The 19,559-nt window shown below is 39.1% G+C and overlaps 1 protein-coding gene across 1 annotated transcript in view; it reads right to left on the bottom strand.

Annotated features, from left to right (window-relative positions):
* LOC122792184 (microtubule-actin cross-linking factor 1-like) overlaps positions 1-19,559 on the bottom strand; it is a gene marked incomplete in the record, with an annotated part of 3,579,694 nt that overhangs the window by 2,220,966 nt on the left and 1,339,169 nt on the right. Inside the window, 2 exon segments of the mRNA XM_044059907.1 lie at positions 567-705; positions 18,616-18,794. Of these exon segments, the coding sequence (XP_043915842.1) occupies positions 567-705; positions 18,616-18,794 (318 nt within the window).

Genomic DNA, 19,559 nt, shown 5'->3' with positions numbered 1-19,559 from the left:
AAGCCACATATAGAAACACACACAAATACTCAAGCAGTATAGGTAGCCACACACACACACTCACTCACTAATATCTGGCAACACCAACAAACTAAGAAATGAAATTATCAAAAAAGTTTAAGCAGACAGCGTGGCAGGATGCCAAGTCTGCACATAAACAGAATGATGGAAGTCCTCTTGTGCACAAAGATATCATCACTGAAAGCAAATGTTAGAGAAAGCATTCCAACATATGGCAGCATACTGCCCAGGCACTATATCACATCTGCAGACATGCCTGACAGTTTACGTCTGCAAGTGAGTAACTTCTACATGGATCACTGTTCCCAGTGCATGAATGGCCAAAGCCGATAAAACACAACCACATTATCCTATAAAGTAATGCATATTACGAGAGCCATGAACTCTCAAGTAAGACAAAAACCTCCCTTGCACGGGACAACCATCATAAACACACAGCCATTCTGTGGGTATTTAATAATTGTGGCTTTGCACGTTCGTGACACACAGCCTAGCCTCTGCTACCTGTTAAGAGTGCTGTGACCCCTTTACTCAAGACTTCCCACCTGCAACAGTGACTGATGAGTCTGAATTGCCTGCAGGTCAGCCGGGACTGGTTCTTCCTGATTCAGCTTCATCTCATAAGTCTTTACTAGGGTCTCCACTCCCTGGGCATTCCGTAGTACAACATCGACAGTCTTCAACCTGCAATACAGACAGACAGATAAAGAAAGCCAGAATGTCGTTATCAAGTCAAGTAATGTACGTAGTAACTGTATTTTTGACATAGTTATTGTACTAACTATAAAGTCTAATCATGAGAAACATACATCATAGAAACAAAAATATTTTAATATCCTTAAATGCCCTATCACACCATACCAACATTTTTTTCTCTATCATGTATCATCAGGTCCCAGTACCAGATAGATGCACACTTCTTTGGAGGGCAGGAGTCAGAACCATTCTTTCTTCTGCAAACAAAAGCCCTATGTCCCAACTAACAAATGGGGCAAGAGTCTAACAGGCTGATCAGTCCGAGCTGAGGTAACAGTCAAGCACTTGGAATAAGCAACTCCATGCCACTAGCCGAACATGGTTCATGTAGGATGCACTTAAACTTTTAACCCTTTATGTCACCGGCTGGCTAACTACAACATTTTTTTATTATCCAATCTATTTTAGGCTTCCTAAATAAACCTGCAGATGCAACAATCCAATAAGCAAAAAAATGGATTATGGTTAATTAAAAACAATGGTCTGAAACAGAAAACCTTCTTTGAATGAAAATAAGTTACAATTTTTGTTTAAAAAACTTATGCCAGTAAAAGTAAATAAAGTCGGCTAGATGGTCCCTCTGTTTCACAATTTGGCAGTGTCTATAGAGAAGTTTCTCAAAAGCTGGAATGGATTTACTTAGCCTAATGAATGTTGTCAATAAAAAAAATGCTTTCTAAATGTTAGTCTGTGACCACTCACAATACCAGTAGATTGCCAGGCACCCAGTACTACTGCTGCACAGGTTAAAACAGCACTGTCCAAGGCCAAGAATGCAGCTTCTATGGGACCTGACAATATCCCTGGTTGTGTTCTACAAGAACTACAGAGTGAACTGGCAATTCATCTGTGTGCCCTGTTCAATCACAGCCTCACCTCAGGCTTTTCCCTACCGAATAGCACACTGCTACAGTCATCCCTCTCCAAAAAGGAGGAGCGACTACAGACCTTGGGAACTATCGCCCTATTAGCCGGACAAGTCTGATATGCAAAGCTTTGGAACGCATCATCATGGAACTAATAAACAAGGACATACGGAATCTCCAAACTCTGGATCCCACTCAGTTTGTTTTTGTGAAGGGTAGATCATGCCTGCTCAACTTGGTCGACTTCTTTGAGTCAGTCACCAGAGCTGTGGATGAAGGCAAGGTGGGTTCATACAGCCTACCTTGATCTGGCCAAGGCCTTTGATACCATTCCTCACTCAGGAATCATAGTAAAGCTCACTAAAGCTAGGCATCAACCCCTATATCACTAGGTGGGTTGCAAACTGGCTCACAGATAGAACTCACAGTGTGAAAGTAGCTGACTCCAAGTCAGACTGCCGACCAGTCACGAGTGGAGCCCCACAGGGTTCAGTCCTGGGTCCTCTTCTGTTTGGTATCTACTTCTCTGAAGTCCAGGCCAACATGATGGGACTCTGGCTGACAAAGTTTGCAGACAATTGCAAGTTGGGAGCTATTACTAACTCCTCAAGTGATGTTGATAGCCTACAGAATGGCCTCACTGAGACCAACGACAGGTGTCAGAACCATGACCTTAAGCTCAATGCCAAACCATGTGTAGTCATCCCTTAGGGAAAAACCCAGTTCCCATGAATTACCACATTGATTGTAGTCCACTGAACACAGAAGGCGTTATAAGAGATCTGGGAACACAGGTTGACAGCAACCTCTCTTTTGATCACGACATTGCCACTGTGGTCAGAAAGTCCTATGTAGCACATCTCATTACTAAGGGTTTTGCATCCAGAAAGAAAGAGGTCATTGTCTCCCTCTATTCTTCCCTCATTAGGCCAATCATCAAGTACAATGCCTCATTTGGCATGTACCTCACTAGACACCTGCAACAACTGGAGAGGCCACAAAAGTACCTACAAAGAGGATCCTAGACCTTGAACACTTGTCCTACATAGACAAATTAAAAAAACTCCAACTATTCTCTCTCTCATATCACCTACTTAGAGGCGATCTCTGCTGGACTTACAAAGATATGTCTGTCCCAGCTCTGTTAGAAATGCTACATCTAAAGAAATCCCAATTCCTCCACACCACACGCTCCAGAGACCTCAACCTCATTAGCACAATTTACAGAACATGCTGGAGGGACAGGTTCATAACCCCGAGACTGCCCATGCTATGGAACAGACTTCCCATACATGTCAAGAAGAGCACCTCGCTGACCCTCCAACAAAATCTTGATGAGTGGACGGGAAACAGAAAATTTACCCCGGGGAAAACTCCAGTGGCTCTACTCGACAGAGGCACTGGGAACTAAGGTCGGGTGGCACTATGCCAGGGTAATCTTATGGCTAGGCTTGCAAAAGCCCCACCTATGAACCTATGTGATAAGCAATTCAAACAGTACAAGTATTCTAATGCAGTAAAACAAATGGCTTGAACAGAGCTACTCCTTAAACTTTACTTGACTTCTCCCCAGGTGGGTTAAGTTTTATTAAAAGGTAATACAATGTATATAAAATGTGACAAAAACACAAGTGAAGAATTCACCAACAACGATGTACTCTGCACTCCACCATAAATATATCGGTGCACCTATTCCTTTCAACAATGCTTACTAAATCTATGCAAACTTGGCTTTACAGTATACTTAAAACTGCAACAATGAGGAGGGTATGACTATATGGGGACCATGCCAGCTGGGTTAAATTCAAACTATTTTAATATCTTCAGATTTCTCCAACTGTCTCCCAATTGTTTTTTTTTTTTTTTTACATAAGTTAGAACCTGGTCATTGAAGTGGCACTGCAAAGGCACTTCTAATCTACACAAAGTGTTCTATCAGTCCAAATTTTCTAAAAGGTGCACCATATGATAAATTTGACATAGGAAATTGTATATTAGCATTTAAACTGTTTCATATATTATATCCCAATTTTAAAATTGGGAAATATTTACATTATACATAGACTCACATTTTATTGATTTTTTATATATTTATATATATATATATATATATATATATATATATATATATATATATATATAGATAGATATACACACAAAAATGGGTCTACCTTGTATCAATGAAATTACATTTCACTGAATTTTACTTACCTGACTCCACTTCTCCGAAACTTCACTAAACCATAAGCACGGACTACCAAAATACTTGCCCTGTGAAAGGAATCACTTGGCCACCATGGTGAATTTTGTCCTTTATTCAGTGTAGTGCAATCTCGGAGTTGAGATTTTTAAGTGGGGTGGGGGTGAAGCCCCCCACTTTCGTGGGTTTAATTTTGATCAATTTAGTTTTTTTCCAATGGTGGCCAAGTGGTTCCTTTCACAGGGCAAGGATTTCGGCAGTCCGCGCTTTTGGTTTAGTGAAGTTTCGGAAAAGTGGAGTTGGGTAAGTAAACTTTGATGAAATGTAATTTCATTGATACAAGGTAGACCCATATGTATATGTGTGTATGTATTTTATATATATATATATATATATATATATATATATATACACACACACATATACATACATACACACACACGTACATTTGTGTGGGTACTGGAAAATATCAAAATACTAAACATCACTGACGTCTGTAATGAAATAAAATTAATAAAAAAAATCAAAACTAAACTGCACATACTCCAAGACATAACCCTCTGGCTCTGATACTTATATATTCCAACTCCAAGATCTCATAGTATGGGAGAAAGGCCATATTCCCCAGCCCTGGCATCATACAGGTCTCACTCATCTGTCAGTCAATTGTTTTGTCAGCCAGTAGCATACTTTGTGTAACACAAATTTTAAATTAACCTTATCTCCACAGTAGGCATGTAATGTATATTGACAAATTAAAATTATTTTGTACACATTCAAAAAATAATTTTAAAATTTGAGCTCTTTTGTCCTTATTGTCATGATTAACTCATACACAGTCCACTTTTCTGCCCTGTTTTTCCTTGGTCTTCCAAATAGGGATGTATTAAATGGGATTATTCACTCTGGACATCATCTCATTTTGGAACAGTTCTTGTACTCGGTTACCATTCCCTACAACATAATTTAAAAATTTCCTCTCTGCAATTCCTATCACAGAAGTCAGTGCTACTGGTAAGGGTTTGAGACTGACTAAGGTGGGAAGGTTCTGCCCAGCATAGAGAGGTAAAGATATAAAGCTGTGGAAATCAGGTCAAACACTGGACCTTCTGTGGCAGAATTCCTAAGTGTAAGTCTCAACTCTTCTGTGACAGTTCTGGCTGCTTGTCTTTCCCACATTTCATAGCAATCCTAAACAAACATCTTCAATTTCATCACCTGCAGAGCTTTAAACCTTATACCAAACATAGGACCATATTTTGACTGCTTAACTAAGAATTTCTACTTCAAGATGGGGACTCCAATGCTTTTTTGTATTTTTTATCCTCTCCCCAACTTGTAAATCTGGTAGTCTGATAGCATTTGTACCATAATGATGCTTCTGCCTCTACTGATATTTTTACAGTTGCTTCTTTACTTTGTAATGATTTTCAAACATTAGTAATGTAGCTAAATTAGATGGCAACAGAATTCCTGCAGTGGAATATTTCTACATTCGCAAACTGCAAAACGACAGTCCTCCTTGCTTTTGTTCAGCTCTTCCTCTTAAGATTCTTCACTGACTGGATATTTCTCTGTCTACTTGTCCACGACAGACAGCATGGAGTGGACATTTGCACAAACCTTTTGAATTCCATACTTTGGTACTGGAGGTCACTGTCACATATGACAGCATCGGACATACCCATACAATTAAAATGCACCACTGCATTTATTTCTGCATCTTCCAGTTAGACTATTTGGAATAAAAATCAACACATATGACATACACAACTTAATTTGGTTAGAGAAAACTAGTGCTCACTGGACTCCATAGATGAATGACCTGGTGTTAGAAAGAGAACAGAAGGCTGGCAGTAATGTATACTGACTCAGCAAGCATGTGTGTTATTTAAAAAAAAAAAAAAATTAAAAACATAATCAGGGATGACAGCTGCAGTGAAGCAGACTGTTGAAATTTACACAACAGAAGGCATTTCAGATGCACTTGATGATCTCCTTGATGGCTGCTTCATGGGGACCTTAACACTTTAGGAAGGTACAGCTTCATGTTCTGACAATTTTCACATGAAGAATGTTTTGTTTCTGTCATGCAATATTTCCTGGTACTTGCATCTTTTCTTTTGGACTGCAGTTAGAGAATACATAACAAAAGACACAACTCTACACTACTTTTATTTCGACTTGAATTGGCATAGCTGGCTATGTATCCCTTTTATCTTTATACTTTTCTACTCAGAGATCCAGTTCATTTATCCTTTCAAACATTTGTCTTCCAAGTTGATCAACAACTATTATTTTGTTAGCTCTGAACAATAAACCTTGAACATAACTTGTTGCTTCCTGAATCACTCCCCTTACTGATGATTTTTTAAGTCAGCTTTTTGCTGTAGCTTCTTCAAGTAATGGCATTTCTAAGTCAGCAGCATTATTTTGCTGGAATTGCTTTAATTTTTCTTCTGCCAGTGGTAACTGCAAAACTAATCAAAAAAACTAGCCTAGTTCCTCTGGCAAATTTTCTACCCTGCTATGTGTAGTTCCTATAAAAGTCTGTATTCTACTTTCAGATCGGACTTCTGCAGCTCAAGTAAAATACCTGTAATCTTGGATGTGGTTTCCAATAAGGCTTTAAGGATTTGTGGAAAATCTCTCATACAAAGATGTGTCCAGACACATGAAAAGACTGGAATTTCCACAAAGATACCTTACTAAATAAGGATACACGGTCTAAACAACATGAATTGACTCAAAGCCCTCTCACTAAGTTCTGTATCCTACAGACTGCTAAGAGAGAACCTGTGTCTGGCATACAAGGCATCTTCTGACCCATTATGGATGGACTTACTGCACATCAGAAAGTGAAATGACATCAGAACTACTCAGTCTAGGAATGTAAACCTCTTCTGCAACATCAACTGAATTGTTTGGCGGGACAAACAGATCTCACAGAGGACAGTGCTGATGTGGAACAGACTGCCATCCACATAAAACAAAGTTAATCCCAGATCTATGGATGGGAAACAGAAAATTTAACCTAGGACTGCCCCCTGTACTACTAATGGACAGAGACCACTCCCAAATGCTTTATCCCATGCATGGGTACAATAAAATTATCTATGTTATGATCCCAGTTATTCTCATTAGGAGTAACATAATTAATGGCCATGGGATGGGTAAGGCTAATCTATAACCAAAGGGGACAGGTTATTTCAAGCACAAAAAGGGAAATTAGCTAGGCTTAAAATGGCCTTCAAGGGCAGTTAGCCTAGTACTTGTCTACTGACCTGTGAAGAAATATTTTCTGAATATGCTTTGCAAAGGGTTGTGGTGTGTTGCTACTTGAATTCTTTAACACAGAAATATAAATGAAAATTTTCATGTCCATACACTATTGCTGACACTTCCTTTTCTATCAAAGCATGTCTATTTGATGCATCTGTAAAATATTCTTTACCAGTACGGCAACTGGTCTGTTCACTTGCAGGATTCTGAACTCCAGCACAGTTCTAGTTGGCACCTACTTGCAATATGAGTGGTTTGTTCTCATCACAGTCTCTTAATGTTGACACGTCTCAACTATTTTCATGAAAATTTCAAAACTATGTTAACTGCTCCTCTGCCAGGCTATATCTTACTTCCTCAGAGGAATAGTTATCTTAGACCAGTGAGGTATAGACTTTGCAATATATTGCAACATTTTAAGAAACCTCTAACACCCACATGCACAGTTGCTGTTTTTCTGCATTGGCCTTAAGACCCTCTGACAAATATGACCCATATGCCTGAGTTTTTCACAATATTTCACATATGTCCTTAATTAACTTAAAATGATCAAATCTTAATCTATTTAGTGATCGTCTTGTGCCACGGTCTTCCAGTCTCTGACCACAGCCTAACAGTTTTTCAATTACGTATAGTCTTTCAGCTTTTCCCGGTAAGGGGTTGCCACAGCAGATTACCAGTCTGTTACTGATTGGCAGTGATTTTTACAGTGTCGAGTTGCCAGCCCAGTGCCCAACCTTCACAGAAGTCGCACACAATCACGCACCTACCTGCATGTCTTTAAAGTTTACTCAACTGCAAGGAGGCCATGCAGACTCCACACAGAAGGCGCTCCAGCCAAGAATCGAACTGGAGAACCTCTAACCTTTTAAACCTTCAACTACCTGTGCAGTAGTTCTCTGCATCTCATGGCTCTATTTGTGTCTCTATTATTGTTACTATACATTCTCGCATAGCTTTTTTTCACATCACCTTAATGTTTCAAAACATTTTCATTTTATTTTTCATTGTGGTGATAAGGCTGAAAACAATACATAAACTTCTCTCATATGACTAATATTTTATCGTTCTCCTCTTCAAGAAAAGTACATGTATTAAGTCCCTTTCAAGCATTCTTCCTCTGAGATATACAGAAATGTAGCACACTGTCCCTTTTTGGGCTTCATGGTTCATAGATTCATTGATTAGTACTAGGCTAACTGCCCTTGCGAGCCATTTTAAGCCTAGCCAATTATCCCTTGTGAGACTCAAACCCTGCACCTTGTGTTTGTAAGGCAAACACCTTAACCATTAGGCCACCCTCTCCTATAGTTGTCTTTCAGCTTTTCCCGGTTAGGGGTCGCCACAGCGGAACGCCGGTCCGCTAATGACTGGCTATTCCTACAGTAATGAAAAAATAATTAGTTTTGATCCAAAGCTTTTAGTTGTCTGTGTATCTGTACTTCCAAACACATACCTTGAAAAAAATTAATTTCTTCACATCTGCAAATTATTTCTTTAGTTTTACAAACATTTTTTCACTTCAGACATCATGTGGCACATGGGTACTTGATAAAAAAAGGAAGTGCATGCATTTACAAGAAGGTTTACAAAAAAGTATAATAGGTAGTATACAATGCATAGTACAGGTGTTACAGGTGAGGAAAATGCGGTCCAGCCAAAAGAATGGTCATATTAGAGACAAGAAATGAAGGAATTAATAGAATACTTACAAATACAGCAGAAGAGCTAATAAAAGGAGACATGAAAATTGGATATAGTAGGGAATGGATACATCTTATATATTAAATGTACATGTCTTACATGGTCATTTAACTCGTGCAAATAGTGAATGGTTTTTAATAGATTTGGAGAGTAGTCTACATATGGCCAGTCTTTCAGATGAGCTGGCGACACCAACAAAAATAAGACATTATTTTCTTACAGTACATTTAATAAAAATGCTGGATTCCCCATTTGCTGATGTTTTTGTTGCTAGTTATTGTGCTGTGTAGCTCTACAAGGTAACCGTAGTGCTAGTAAGCAGACGTGTAGACTTTAAAAAGGGCTGCTGTTATTAAACAGTTCTGGGACATCAGGCTACTACTTTGAGCTAGACTTGTTTGCCTTTGAAACAGTGGGAACTTGTTCTTATGAAAAGCAGGAAGGTTGTATAATGTAACTTATGGAGAAATTCAAGTCATTTTGCTGTAACTCCCCTTTGTGTTCAGTACCATTTTCAGTGCAGCAACAAGAAATTTAAAACTAACCTTTTACTACACTAAAACTTTGTAAACCTGGAGATTTTTCGTAAAGTCTAAATATAATTATAATGAACATAAAAGGTAGCTATAAGAAAAACGGGAATCTTTCTGTTTAGTCTTTAAGTACAAAGGCAGTTTTCAGCCACGACCTGGGCCCATATAGGCTGTAACAATTAAAACAACAATGTTGAATGCAGCATTTCTATACATAAGTAATGCACAGTACTTTTACATTGTTTCAGTATGCCTAGAAGTGAAACCTTGAGCTAAAAAGAGTGTCTTACTGAAGCTATAGTGGCAGTCTGGTTTCATAACTGTTGCGTAGCTTGAAAACTTGTCTTAGCACATCGCAACTAGTGGTCTGTGAATTAATGTGTGTACAACGCTATACCAGTGAGTCTGTGCTGTTGCCATCCATTTCCGATTAAGCATGAGCTTTTGTTTCACATTTTGCAGCCCGTGTAACACAAGTATAACGGATGTACTTGTATCATCCATGAGGCCTATAATCAGGCTAAGCTCTCTAGAAGTTATGCCGCATGATACACAGTTTTGATAAGCCATTAGCATTTAAAGCTATATAATCATATTACATCTCATTTTGAATGTCATTTAGCAGTTTCTGGCAGTTTGGTGCAGAAGATTAAGGCTTTGAGCTGCTTACAAGCTTCATTCTGTATCCCAGGTTTGTTTCCCTTAGCCATTAGCTACCTAATGTGCATCTATGAACAAATCACTCAGCTTTCCTGTTTTACCCCAAACAGGCTTAGAGGTTTACGTTCCAATTTTCCACTGGTGTAAGGGCTGTAATTGTAGCACTCTAAATGCATGTATCTGCTGTTTTCAGTTCTTTTAAGCATCTATTTTTGTGATTCCCTAACAACTGGACTCCAAACCAGTAATTTTACATTAAGAGGGTTAAAGTCTGCACGCTTGTGTCAGCAGAGGGCTGATTTCACCTACTTGAGCTATGAATTGCTGGTAGAAAGCTTACTGTGTGCTTACCTTATTGGCCTGTTGGCAGACCTAGTCTACAACTTCTTTTTTTCTGCTCTTATACAAGGCTAGCTTTTGCTTCGAGCAGCAGTGATTAGCAGTGCCCTGTATATACGCAAATCACTAGAAGTGGTACTTTTCCTATAAAACCTACCTCTGAAATTTTCCACAGTCCAATGTTACTCAAGGAGCAACTAGTCTGCATGCTGAGCAGCTCTGCTGCATTTAGTTAGCTCGAGATTATGGCAGCACTCAGAACTATCCCAGCTCAAAGAGCAACTGGTTTGCATGCTGAGCAGCATTGCCAAATAGGTTAGCAATTGATTACACTAAGCAACTCAGGTCACTAAAATTAACTGGGAAGCATACATGACCACTAACATGAAGGCTCAAAGATTTCTAGACTTTGCCAGTGCAAATACCCTGGAGGAGTTAGTCTGTACTTCTATTATGGGTACAAATATCCTAGACCTGATCGTCACAAATATGGGACAGCATTGCACCCCCCCCCCCCCGAGTGTGATGTCCACACGGTTATATCAAATCATAACGTTGTCTCCCTTGAAATAACTATAAAACTAAAACCCTCACCTAACCCCAAACTTTTAAGAACTTTTCTAAGGCAAACTACCTCCTATTAGGTAAAGGCATACCTATTTCCAAGGTCCTCCAAACCCGGAAAACACAGAAGCCGCCTGAGGAAGCGTACACAAAAACCCTGTATGACCACATAAATAACTGAATAGAAACGACAGTACCAGACTGAAATAAGCTTAGGACAAACCACAAAAACAAGCTACCCTGATGAAGCCCTGGTATAGTTTGCACAACTAAAGAAAAAAAATTGTTGTGCATAACACAGCAGAAACTCCCTCAGTAGTTCAAACAAGCAAATCAGGGGACTAGGTCAAGTCTTCAAAGGCACATTTTGAGGCAAAAATATCCATCCAAGCTAAGGATAACCATAAGACAGTTTTCAGTTATGTCCACAATCCTAAGGGCAATACCCAATAATGTGTAATTAGTTGTAGATGGCATCACCTATACTCAGCCAGAAGATGCAGCAAACCTGCTGGCCGATAAATTCAGCTCATATCAGATCCACTAGGATCTCTGTTTAACAATACCCTCCAGAATGGCTTTGTCCCTGTGGAGTGAAGGACAGCAACAATCATCCCTTTGCATAAAGGGGACCATCAACAGACTTGGGAAGTGACAGATCCATAAGTTTTACTAGTCTGATATGCATGGCCATGGGAAAAAAAAAATCATAGACCTGAATAAATAAAGACATAGGAAACCTCTAAACACTTCAGCCAACCCAGTTAGGCTTTGTCAAGGGCAGTTCATGCTTGCTCAATCTGGTGGACTTCTTTGAGAAAGTCACTAGGGCCATGGATGAGAGTAAAACAGTGCATATTGCCCACTTTGACCTGGTTAAGGCATTTGACACAATTCCACACTCAGGTATTACAACTAACTCAGAAAACTGGGCATGAATCTCTATGTCACCAGATGGATAGCTGGTTTTCTCCAGGACAGGACACGTGGTTAATGTGGGTGAATCCAGATCCAGTAAAAGGCCAATTTCTAGTGGTGTGCCACAGGGCTCAACACTGGGACCACATATGTTCGGAATATACTTCTCTGAATTCAAGGCAAATGTGGAAGGTCTCTGGATGACAGTTTGCCAATGACTGCAAGCTGGGGGCAATCACTGAATCCCCCAATGATGCAGATATCCTTCAGAAGGGTCGGACTCATACAAAGGGTGTGCCAGAGCCATGGCCTAAAATTAAATGCAAAAAAATGTATAATAATTTTTGAGAAGTCAAATACCCCTGCAAATTACAACTTTAATAGCACACCCCTATGAGTGGACTCAGAGTTGAGAGATCTAGGTACACAGGTAGAAAGTAGCCTGAACTTTGACCATCATGTGTCCACTGTGGTGAGGAAGCTCTTCTATGTCGCACAGCTTATAAGTAAAGGCATGGCATGCAGATCCAAGGACGTTATAACCCCACTGTAACTGGCCCTCAACAGACCAATTATCGAGTACAATGCACCTTTAAGCATGTACTTGACCAGGCACTTGCAATAGCTGAAGTGGCCTCAGAGGGTTCCCTACCAAAAAAAAAAAAAAAAAAAGAAAAAAAAAATATATATATATATATATATATATATATATACATACATAAATATATATATATATATATATATACACACACACACACACATATACAGAGTGTAAACAACATGTCCTATGCAGGGAGACTAAAAGCTCTATCCCTTTACTCTGTCTTCTACTGACTATTAAGGGGTGATCTATGCCTAACCTACAAGGCACTCATAAATCCAGCTCTGATGGAGCTGTTACACATTCACAAGACAAACTGTATGAGCGTCACCCAACCTAGGGATCTAAACCTGGTCTGTGACATGAACAGAACATGCTGGACAGACAGATGTGTGTCTCAGAGATTACCTCTTCTCTGGAACAGGCTTCCTATTCCTGTAAAGTAGAGCCCTTCCCTGAACCTCTTCAAACACAGTTTGGATCAATGGATGGGAAATCATAAATTCAGTCCTGGGTGGTACCCATGTCCCTTAAAGACAGGTGCAGTCTGTAAAATACTCAAAGGCATAGACACAAACCTAAGCCATCCTCCAGCCCTTAAGGATTGAAAAATGGGTATAATTTTGGTAATCTTGGCTAGGCTTGCAAGGACTCAAGTCATTGGCCCACAGTAATCCATTATAAACCTATGAAGAGATTCTTGTGGCTAGTGGGGTTACTTAGTTAACAAATAAAATAATATAAATTACAAAAATCTCCAAACTTCACCTATCACTGTTAACATGCATTTAGTATGCTACACAATCTACTAAACCTAGTTCACAAAAGTGTGCACATACAGGGTTCTATCTTGACATCTGAAGTGGTTCAGCAGTAAGTAAAGGTCAACCAATGTTACCAAAGTATCTTCAGTGATGTGTTTGACACATTTATTTATTAATTCTGTCAACCCACATCAAATCAGTACACAAGTATGTGTATATAGACACACAGATTAGGAGGTACTGAATAATTTTCAGCACAGAAAAACAGTGCAGTGATACCTGAAGAGAACTGCAGTGTGAATCAAGCAAGTAGACAGTAAAGCATTAAACAAAGATGTGAGAGACAAACAAAAGGGAGCCTTGCTAAGCAAAGGTAACAGGAAGCAAAGCAGATTAGGGAAAGGATGGCTATGTAGTAGCATCTTGGCAATTTTCAGGCCATCTTTCTGGTAACTGAAAGATTATTGGCATTAGTTTCTACAATAATTTACTAATAATACACTACAATATCTACTTATTTATAAGGGCACTAAAAAGATTCCATGTTACCAAAACGTACAACTATGTTATCATTATATCACCAGTGATATGTACTTGGCCTGTCCACATTTTAACAAAGATAAGTACTAACATGTTAAACTGATTGGAGACTTCTAAGATAGCTGCACAATGAATAACAGCTTAAACTTTTTTGAAAACAGAAACTCAGAAAAGACAGAGAGTGAATTTGTCTTTTTGGGTAAATTTCAGTTGCTGGCTAGTATATGCACTATCTAGATGCTGGCAATGAAGACATTTAGAGAACCTGAAAGAAAATCAACCACAAAATGTGAGAAGACGCTGGCTGGAAAGAATCCTTCAGGTGTTCAGCAAAAAGGAGTTCAAGTTCCAGCTTTGGTGCAAGACATGACTTGCAGTAATCTAAAGGGAAAAATAAGACAAATATGTTCAGAGATGATTAAAATAAATGAAACACTGAAGGTGTATGTATATCATACTCAGATAGCAAAAGTCTGGAAAAAATGGAAGCTTTAAACAGATATTCAGATGCACTGAGAAAATTTCAGTGATCAGAGGATGAAAAGAAGAAAAGGCTGGCTGAATATGAGACTGCTAAAGAGATGTTTAAAAAATATTAGAATTAAGTGTACAAAGCATGTAGGGAAAGCCTGAGATTTTCTGCTGTACCAGGTAAACTGGAAGGAACAGACTATTTATTTTATAAAAACAAAAATAAGCAACTGGACTGATATTCCACAGCAGGAGCTTTTAAATAAAAGTACACATTGCGTGTATGTTCCCAACCTGGCCATGAGATAGCAGCCAAGACCTGTATTAGTAAAGATGCAATCCTACCAGCAGACAAAACTGTGGCAGAAGGGCAAAGTATTAAAAGTTGGAGACTGTAGAGTGTTTGAGGAAAATGTTTACTCACTGTACACCAGGCAGATGAGAAGCGAATTTATTCCAGCTATCAGGGAATGTTGAGAAGGCAGGTGTGAGATTCAAGCTGCTGTACCAAGCTATCTTTTAGAACATTTTTACTGGAGGATCAAAGTAATTTTGATGCAGTACAGGCTAAGAAGTAAATACAAAAGTTTGTCCAATACAAAGTGTGCTATCAAACAGAAAGGGGCTCTGATTCTTATTATTTTGATAATAAAGCTTATACAGAGACTTTGTCAGTGAAACCTTTTCCAATGCTTTAAAGAAAAAAGGTTAAGAGACAGAGAAAAGCACAAGAGGTGACTAGAACCAGAAATATGTTTTAAACAAACCACAGAATGGAGTTGGGAAATGAAGATCGACAGGTAGAAAACCAGCAACTCAGAAAATAATGGTGGGATTGCAAAGCATCAATCTCACTTGTGAAATATGGTTAAACAAGAAAAATTGGAAATCTTGGCCTTTTTGACTTTGCTGAACTTGTAGGGGACTGTAAAGCATTTGCCTTATTTCATGCCATTAATATTTGGAAGAACATTAAAGGGATGGGGAGAAGAGGGAAAGAGGCAACTATAAAGTAAATCATTTTTGTTCTTAACAGCATTGTTATAGAACATGCTTTTGCAAAAACTGCATGTAATACAGTAAAGCATTTTCAGTTATTTTGTATGTTATAGATACTAAAGTAAACAGGTGTCCCTCCTCTTTATTTTATTTCTTCTTTAGTTGTAAGAGATGGAGGCATTGCAATGTAAAGAGAGAAGAAAGCTTGGACAAAAACATGTTTAAGAGAGTAGGCTGTAATCATGCGTTGCTGAGATGGGGGAAGGGGTATAAAAGCTTATAGATCATGATATAAGTAGAGCTGATCCACTTTTTTCTTACTTTTGCATATGGAAATGACTGAATTAAGGCTATTGGCTTGATCTAGCAACACGTTTTAAGCGGAAGCAAGTAAATAAGATAACTGAATGTAATGAAAAGTTTTTTTTAGCAAATAATGTTCACAATGTAACATGAGAAGCTTGCAGCTGAAGGCAACTATGTATTTGGTGCTTATGTTTTTGTGGAGAAACACTGACAAGAGGGCAATTCCTTTTTAAGGCTAAAAGTTAATGTTTTGTTTTCACAAAGCATTTAAGTGGTTTTCTGCATCTAGAAGAAGAATAAAGATAAGACAAAAACTGACAACACTTAGTGTAAGTAGAAGCACAGGCTGTACCATGCTCCTTGGTATACTTAACCTTCATTATAAGGCAATTTAAAGCCTTTGGGTGTAGCTGTGAGTCTGGGACAGCTGTTCCTTTTAGAAGGATTAAACATAATTATTTAAAGATGTACACAGTTTTGCGTGTTTGCATTAAGACAAAATCCAAACCCAAGACTTCCTAAGATAAAACCTCAAGACAACAAAAATGAAGTTCCCAAGGCAAGTCAACATGTCACACTTTTAATGGGTAGTGCTTTAGTTCAAAACACATTAATATGAAACTTGCATTAAGTTAATAGGTTATGGGGGTATTCTGGGATTGTGCTTGTTTAGAACATAAAGAACCAACTGCATAGCAGATCAACCCGCCAAACATTAGAGCATGCATGTAACACAAAAGCTGAAAACAAACATTTAAAAACAAACTTTTATATATAACAGGTGGGAATAATAACTTTTTATCACAACGGCAACACTTTCCATATTATCTTGGAACGTGAATGGTGTGACAGGTATATACAAAAAAGAAAGAGTAATGAACTACATTAAGAAATGCAGAGGGCAAATAGCTCTGCTACAAGGAGATCCATTTGGAAAGAAATAAGCATGCGACTTAATAAAGAAAGTATTTCAGGATGGTTACTCAGTGGGATAAGTGGGACAAAGGAAAAATGGTGTACTTAACATTAATTGCTAGAAAAACTCCAATAGTGATAGAAGAGGAAAAAAGATAATACTGGTAGATTTGCAGTATAATGGGGCGACTGGTAAAGGATGAGGATTACACTAGCATGCATTTATACTCCACCTAAAACTGCTACAATGGACCTCTCCAAGCCAACTTCATGCTACTCAAGTCAGAAGTGACAAACTTCATGACAACCATGCAGATGGGAACTGAAAGTACAACTGTCAAATCCTACGCTAAAGCACTGTACAAGCATATCCACTTGTGCATGAATAATGCCATCAAAAATAGAACCAAGACGCTCTCCAACAATAAAAGTAAGCCAATCTGGTGGTCCCCTGTCATAAACAAACTATACAACAGAAGGAAGAAACTGTTGCAGAAAAGAGGAAAATCCCAGGATGCAAAAAACTCCCTTACCAGCCTCAGTAAGCAGCTGAGATCCCTCATAAAATCCTCCAAAGCTAGTTATGAAAATAAAATTGCCAAAGATTCCAAAGACAACCACAAGGCATTCTATAGCTATGTCAAGAATCTAAATGGTAATGCTCAGATCTGCTCTGAGCAACAACAGAATGGCATTAAATATACTGATCCCAAGGACACTGCGAATATCCTGGCAGATCGATTCAGTGCCAACTTCACCCCCCTCTAACCCCCTAAAGGGCCCATCTCAATACAGAAAGATTGCCAAATTCCAGTAATCACAGCCACACAGGTAAAAAACGCACTCTCCAAAGCTAAGAATACAGCATCCATGGGACCAAACAACATCCTGGGCTGTGTACTACATGAACTACAAAATGAATAGCTCCTCACCTAAGTGTCATGTTTAATCATAGCCTCACCTCAGGCTTCATGCCCACTGAGCGGTGCACAGCTACAGTTATCCCACTCCAAAAGGGGGGATCCACCTTGGATCCTGAGAACTACCATCCCATCAGTCTGATGAGCCTGATCTGCAAGGCCATGGAATGTATTATCATGGAACTTGCAAAGACACTGGGGAACAACAATGGACCCCACCCAGTTTGGGTTCGTGAAGGGCCAATCATGTCTCCTGAAACTGGCTGCCTACTTCGAGCCATGGACAAGGGTAAGACAGTCCACACAGCCTATTTGGACCTTGCCAAGGCCTTCGACACCATCCCCCACTCTGGAATCATAGATAAACTTACTAAGCTGGGCATAAATCCCTACGTCACTCGATGGGTTGCCAACTGGCTTACTGACAGAACCCACACTTCATGAAGTCCTGGCTTGGCTGAAAGCAGAAAATAACGTTTTTTTATGCTCAAGTGTTGTTCTGTTTCCCTTCAGTGCTGGTTTCGGTGGCTTTTCTGGAGAGTTTTTTTGATTACCATCTTCAGTTTGGACTGTTTTTGTGGTATTTTATACTCTAAGCAGACTCCAAAGAATTCTCTCTCAGAGAGACTGCAAATGCTGAAGGTGCGATGGGGAAGAAAGAGGTAACTGGGAACACATTTTTGGGAGTGTAATGAGTTGGCATGCTTTAAAATTTCCTTACAGACTACTCTGTCAGAAATACTGGGTGAGCAAAGTGGAGTAACTAAGGACATTTTTTTGAGCTACAATACAGGATCTGAATTGCCTAGACATAGCAAAGTCTTACTAAGTTTAATTCTGGTGGCTGCCAAAAAAGCAATTACTAGAAAATGGAAATCAAAGTCTAAACTAACTATCTTAAGCAGTGAACATAGTAAAAGGCTTAAAAGAACTGGAAATGGGATCTTTAAAAAAGGGTAGGGGCAAATTACATAAAAAAAGGGAATTGTGGGGGGCCATACATGCAGAATAATGTTTTGAAGGAGGAATGAGGTTTAAGGTAAGGCAGGAACTGAGTGAACTAAGTAATGCTGGATTGACAATGACTATATAGAAGATTATATGTGATGTATAATGTTTGTAACTGAAAATATATTAATATGGTTTGTTTTCATTTATACAAATGTATGATTGCCTACGTCATAAGTGATAATTCAATAGAGGTGATTAAAGACATTAAACTGATTAACCACTAAATGAAGGCCTGGTATACATACTTGTCCAAATACACAGAGGAAAGTGCATAAATCTGATCCATCTTTTCCACTGCTAGATTAAGTTCAGAGCGGAGACTGGGAACACTGGTTGCTGAGGGTGACTGAAAAAAGAAGCTTTGACACTTCTCTGAGAAATCAGAAATTTCAGATTTCAACCCTTCAATCTCCTTTTGCAGATGCTGTAAATAAAAGAAAAGAATTTAAGTGTGATGCAATTTATTACAGGACTACTAACTTTAGAAATTTCTTTGCACATGTCAAAAGTACAAACACTTAGCAGTCAAAATCAAAAGCTGAGCAGAAGCCTGCCGTGTGGCACAGCAGCTTTGGCCTTGATTATGGCGCACATGTCCCTGTATTGATCAGCAGCCTGGGTAAGTGAGAAGCAAGTTAGGAAGGCATGCGAGTGAGCATAGGAGATCAGCATCAATTTTCCTATCACAAGGGAAGGAAGTTTTTTAATAGCTGCAATGAGAACACCATAATGAAAAAGGCCTATTACTGGGCTTTTGTGCATATGGGACTGGGGGGAGGTTCACACCCAGCCAAAGACAGCATGCACTCCATCCAAGAACTATGAATGTGCAGAAGTGAGAACCTGCAGCAGCTTGGCTTAGGCAGGTGCAGCAGCAGGTGTGGTATCCAAGAGGGGGATGGCTGTCGGGAATACCAAAAGCATCCTATCCTCCCATAGGATGACGGCTGCAGTCTCCCATTCTTACCGTTCTCCCCCCTTTGCATCTTCTGATGCCACAAGAAGACAGGAATCACTGGAGCAACAAGGGCATGGAAGAGAGATAAGGTATAAAATTGAAAACATAATTTGACAGGTTCAGCTATGACTTTTAACAACCATCACAGCTCATGTACATAGATCTGCAGCCATTTAAAGGAATTACAATACAGAGCTTGTTCAGTGCAATAAAGTGTACTATGTAACAACT

This window comes from Protopterus annectens, chromosome 1.part2, assembly GCF_019279795.1.
Source record: "Protopterus annectens isolate FY-2018-M chromosome 1.part2, PAN1.0, whole genome shotgun sequence".
Lineage (NCBI taxonomy): Eukaryota > Metazoa > Chordata > Ceratodontiformes > Protopteridae > Protopterus > Protopterus annectens.
The sequence above is the reverse complement of the archived record's forward strand: the minus strand, read 5'-3'. Positions and strand labels throughout refer to the sequence as shown.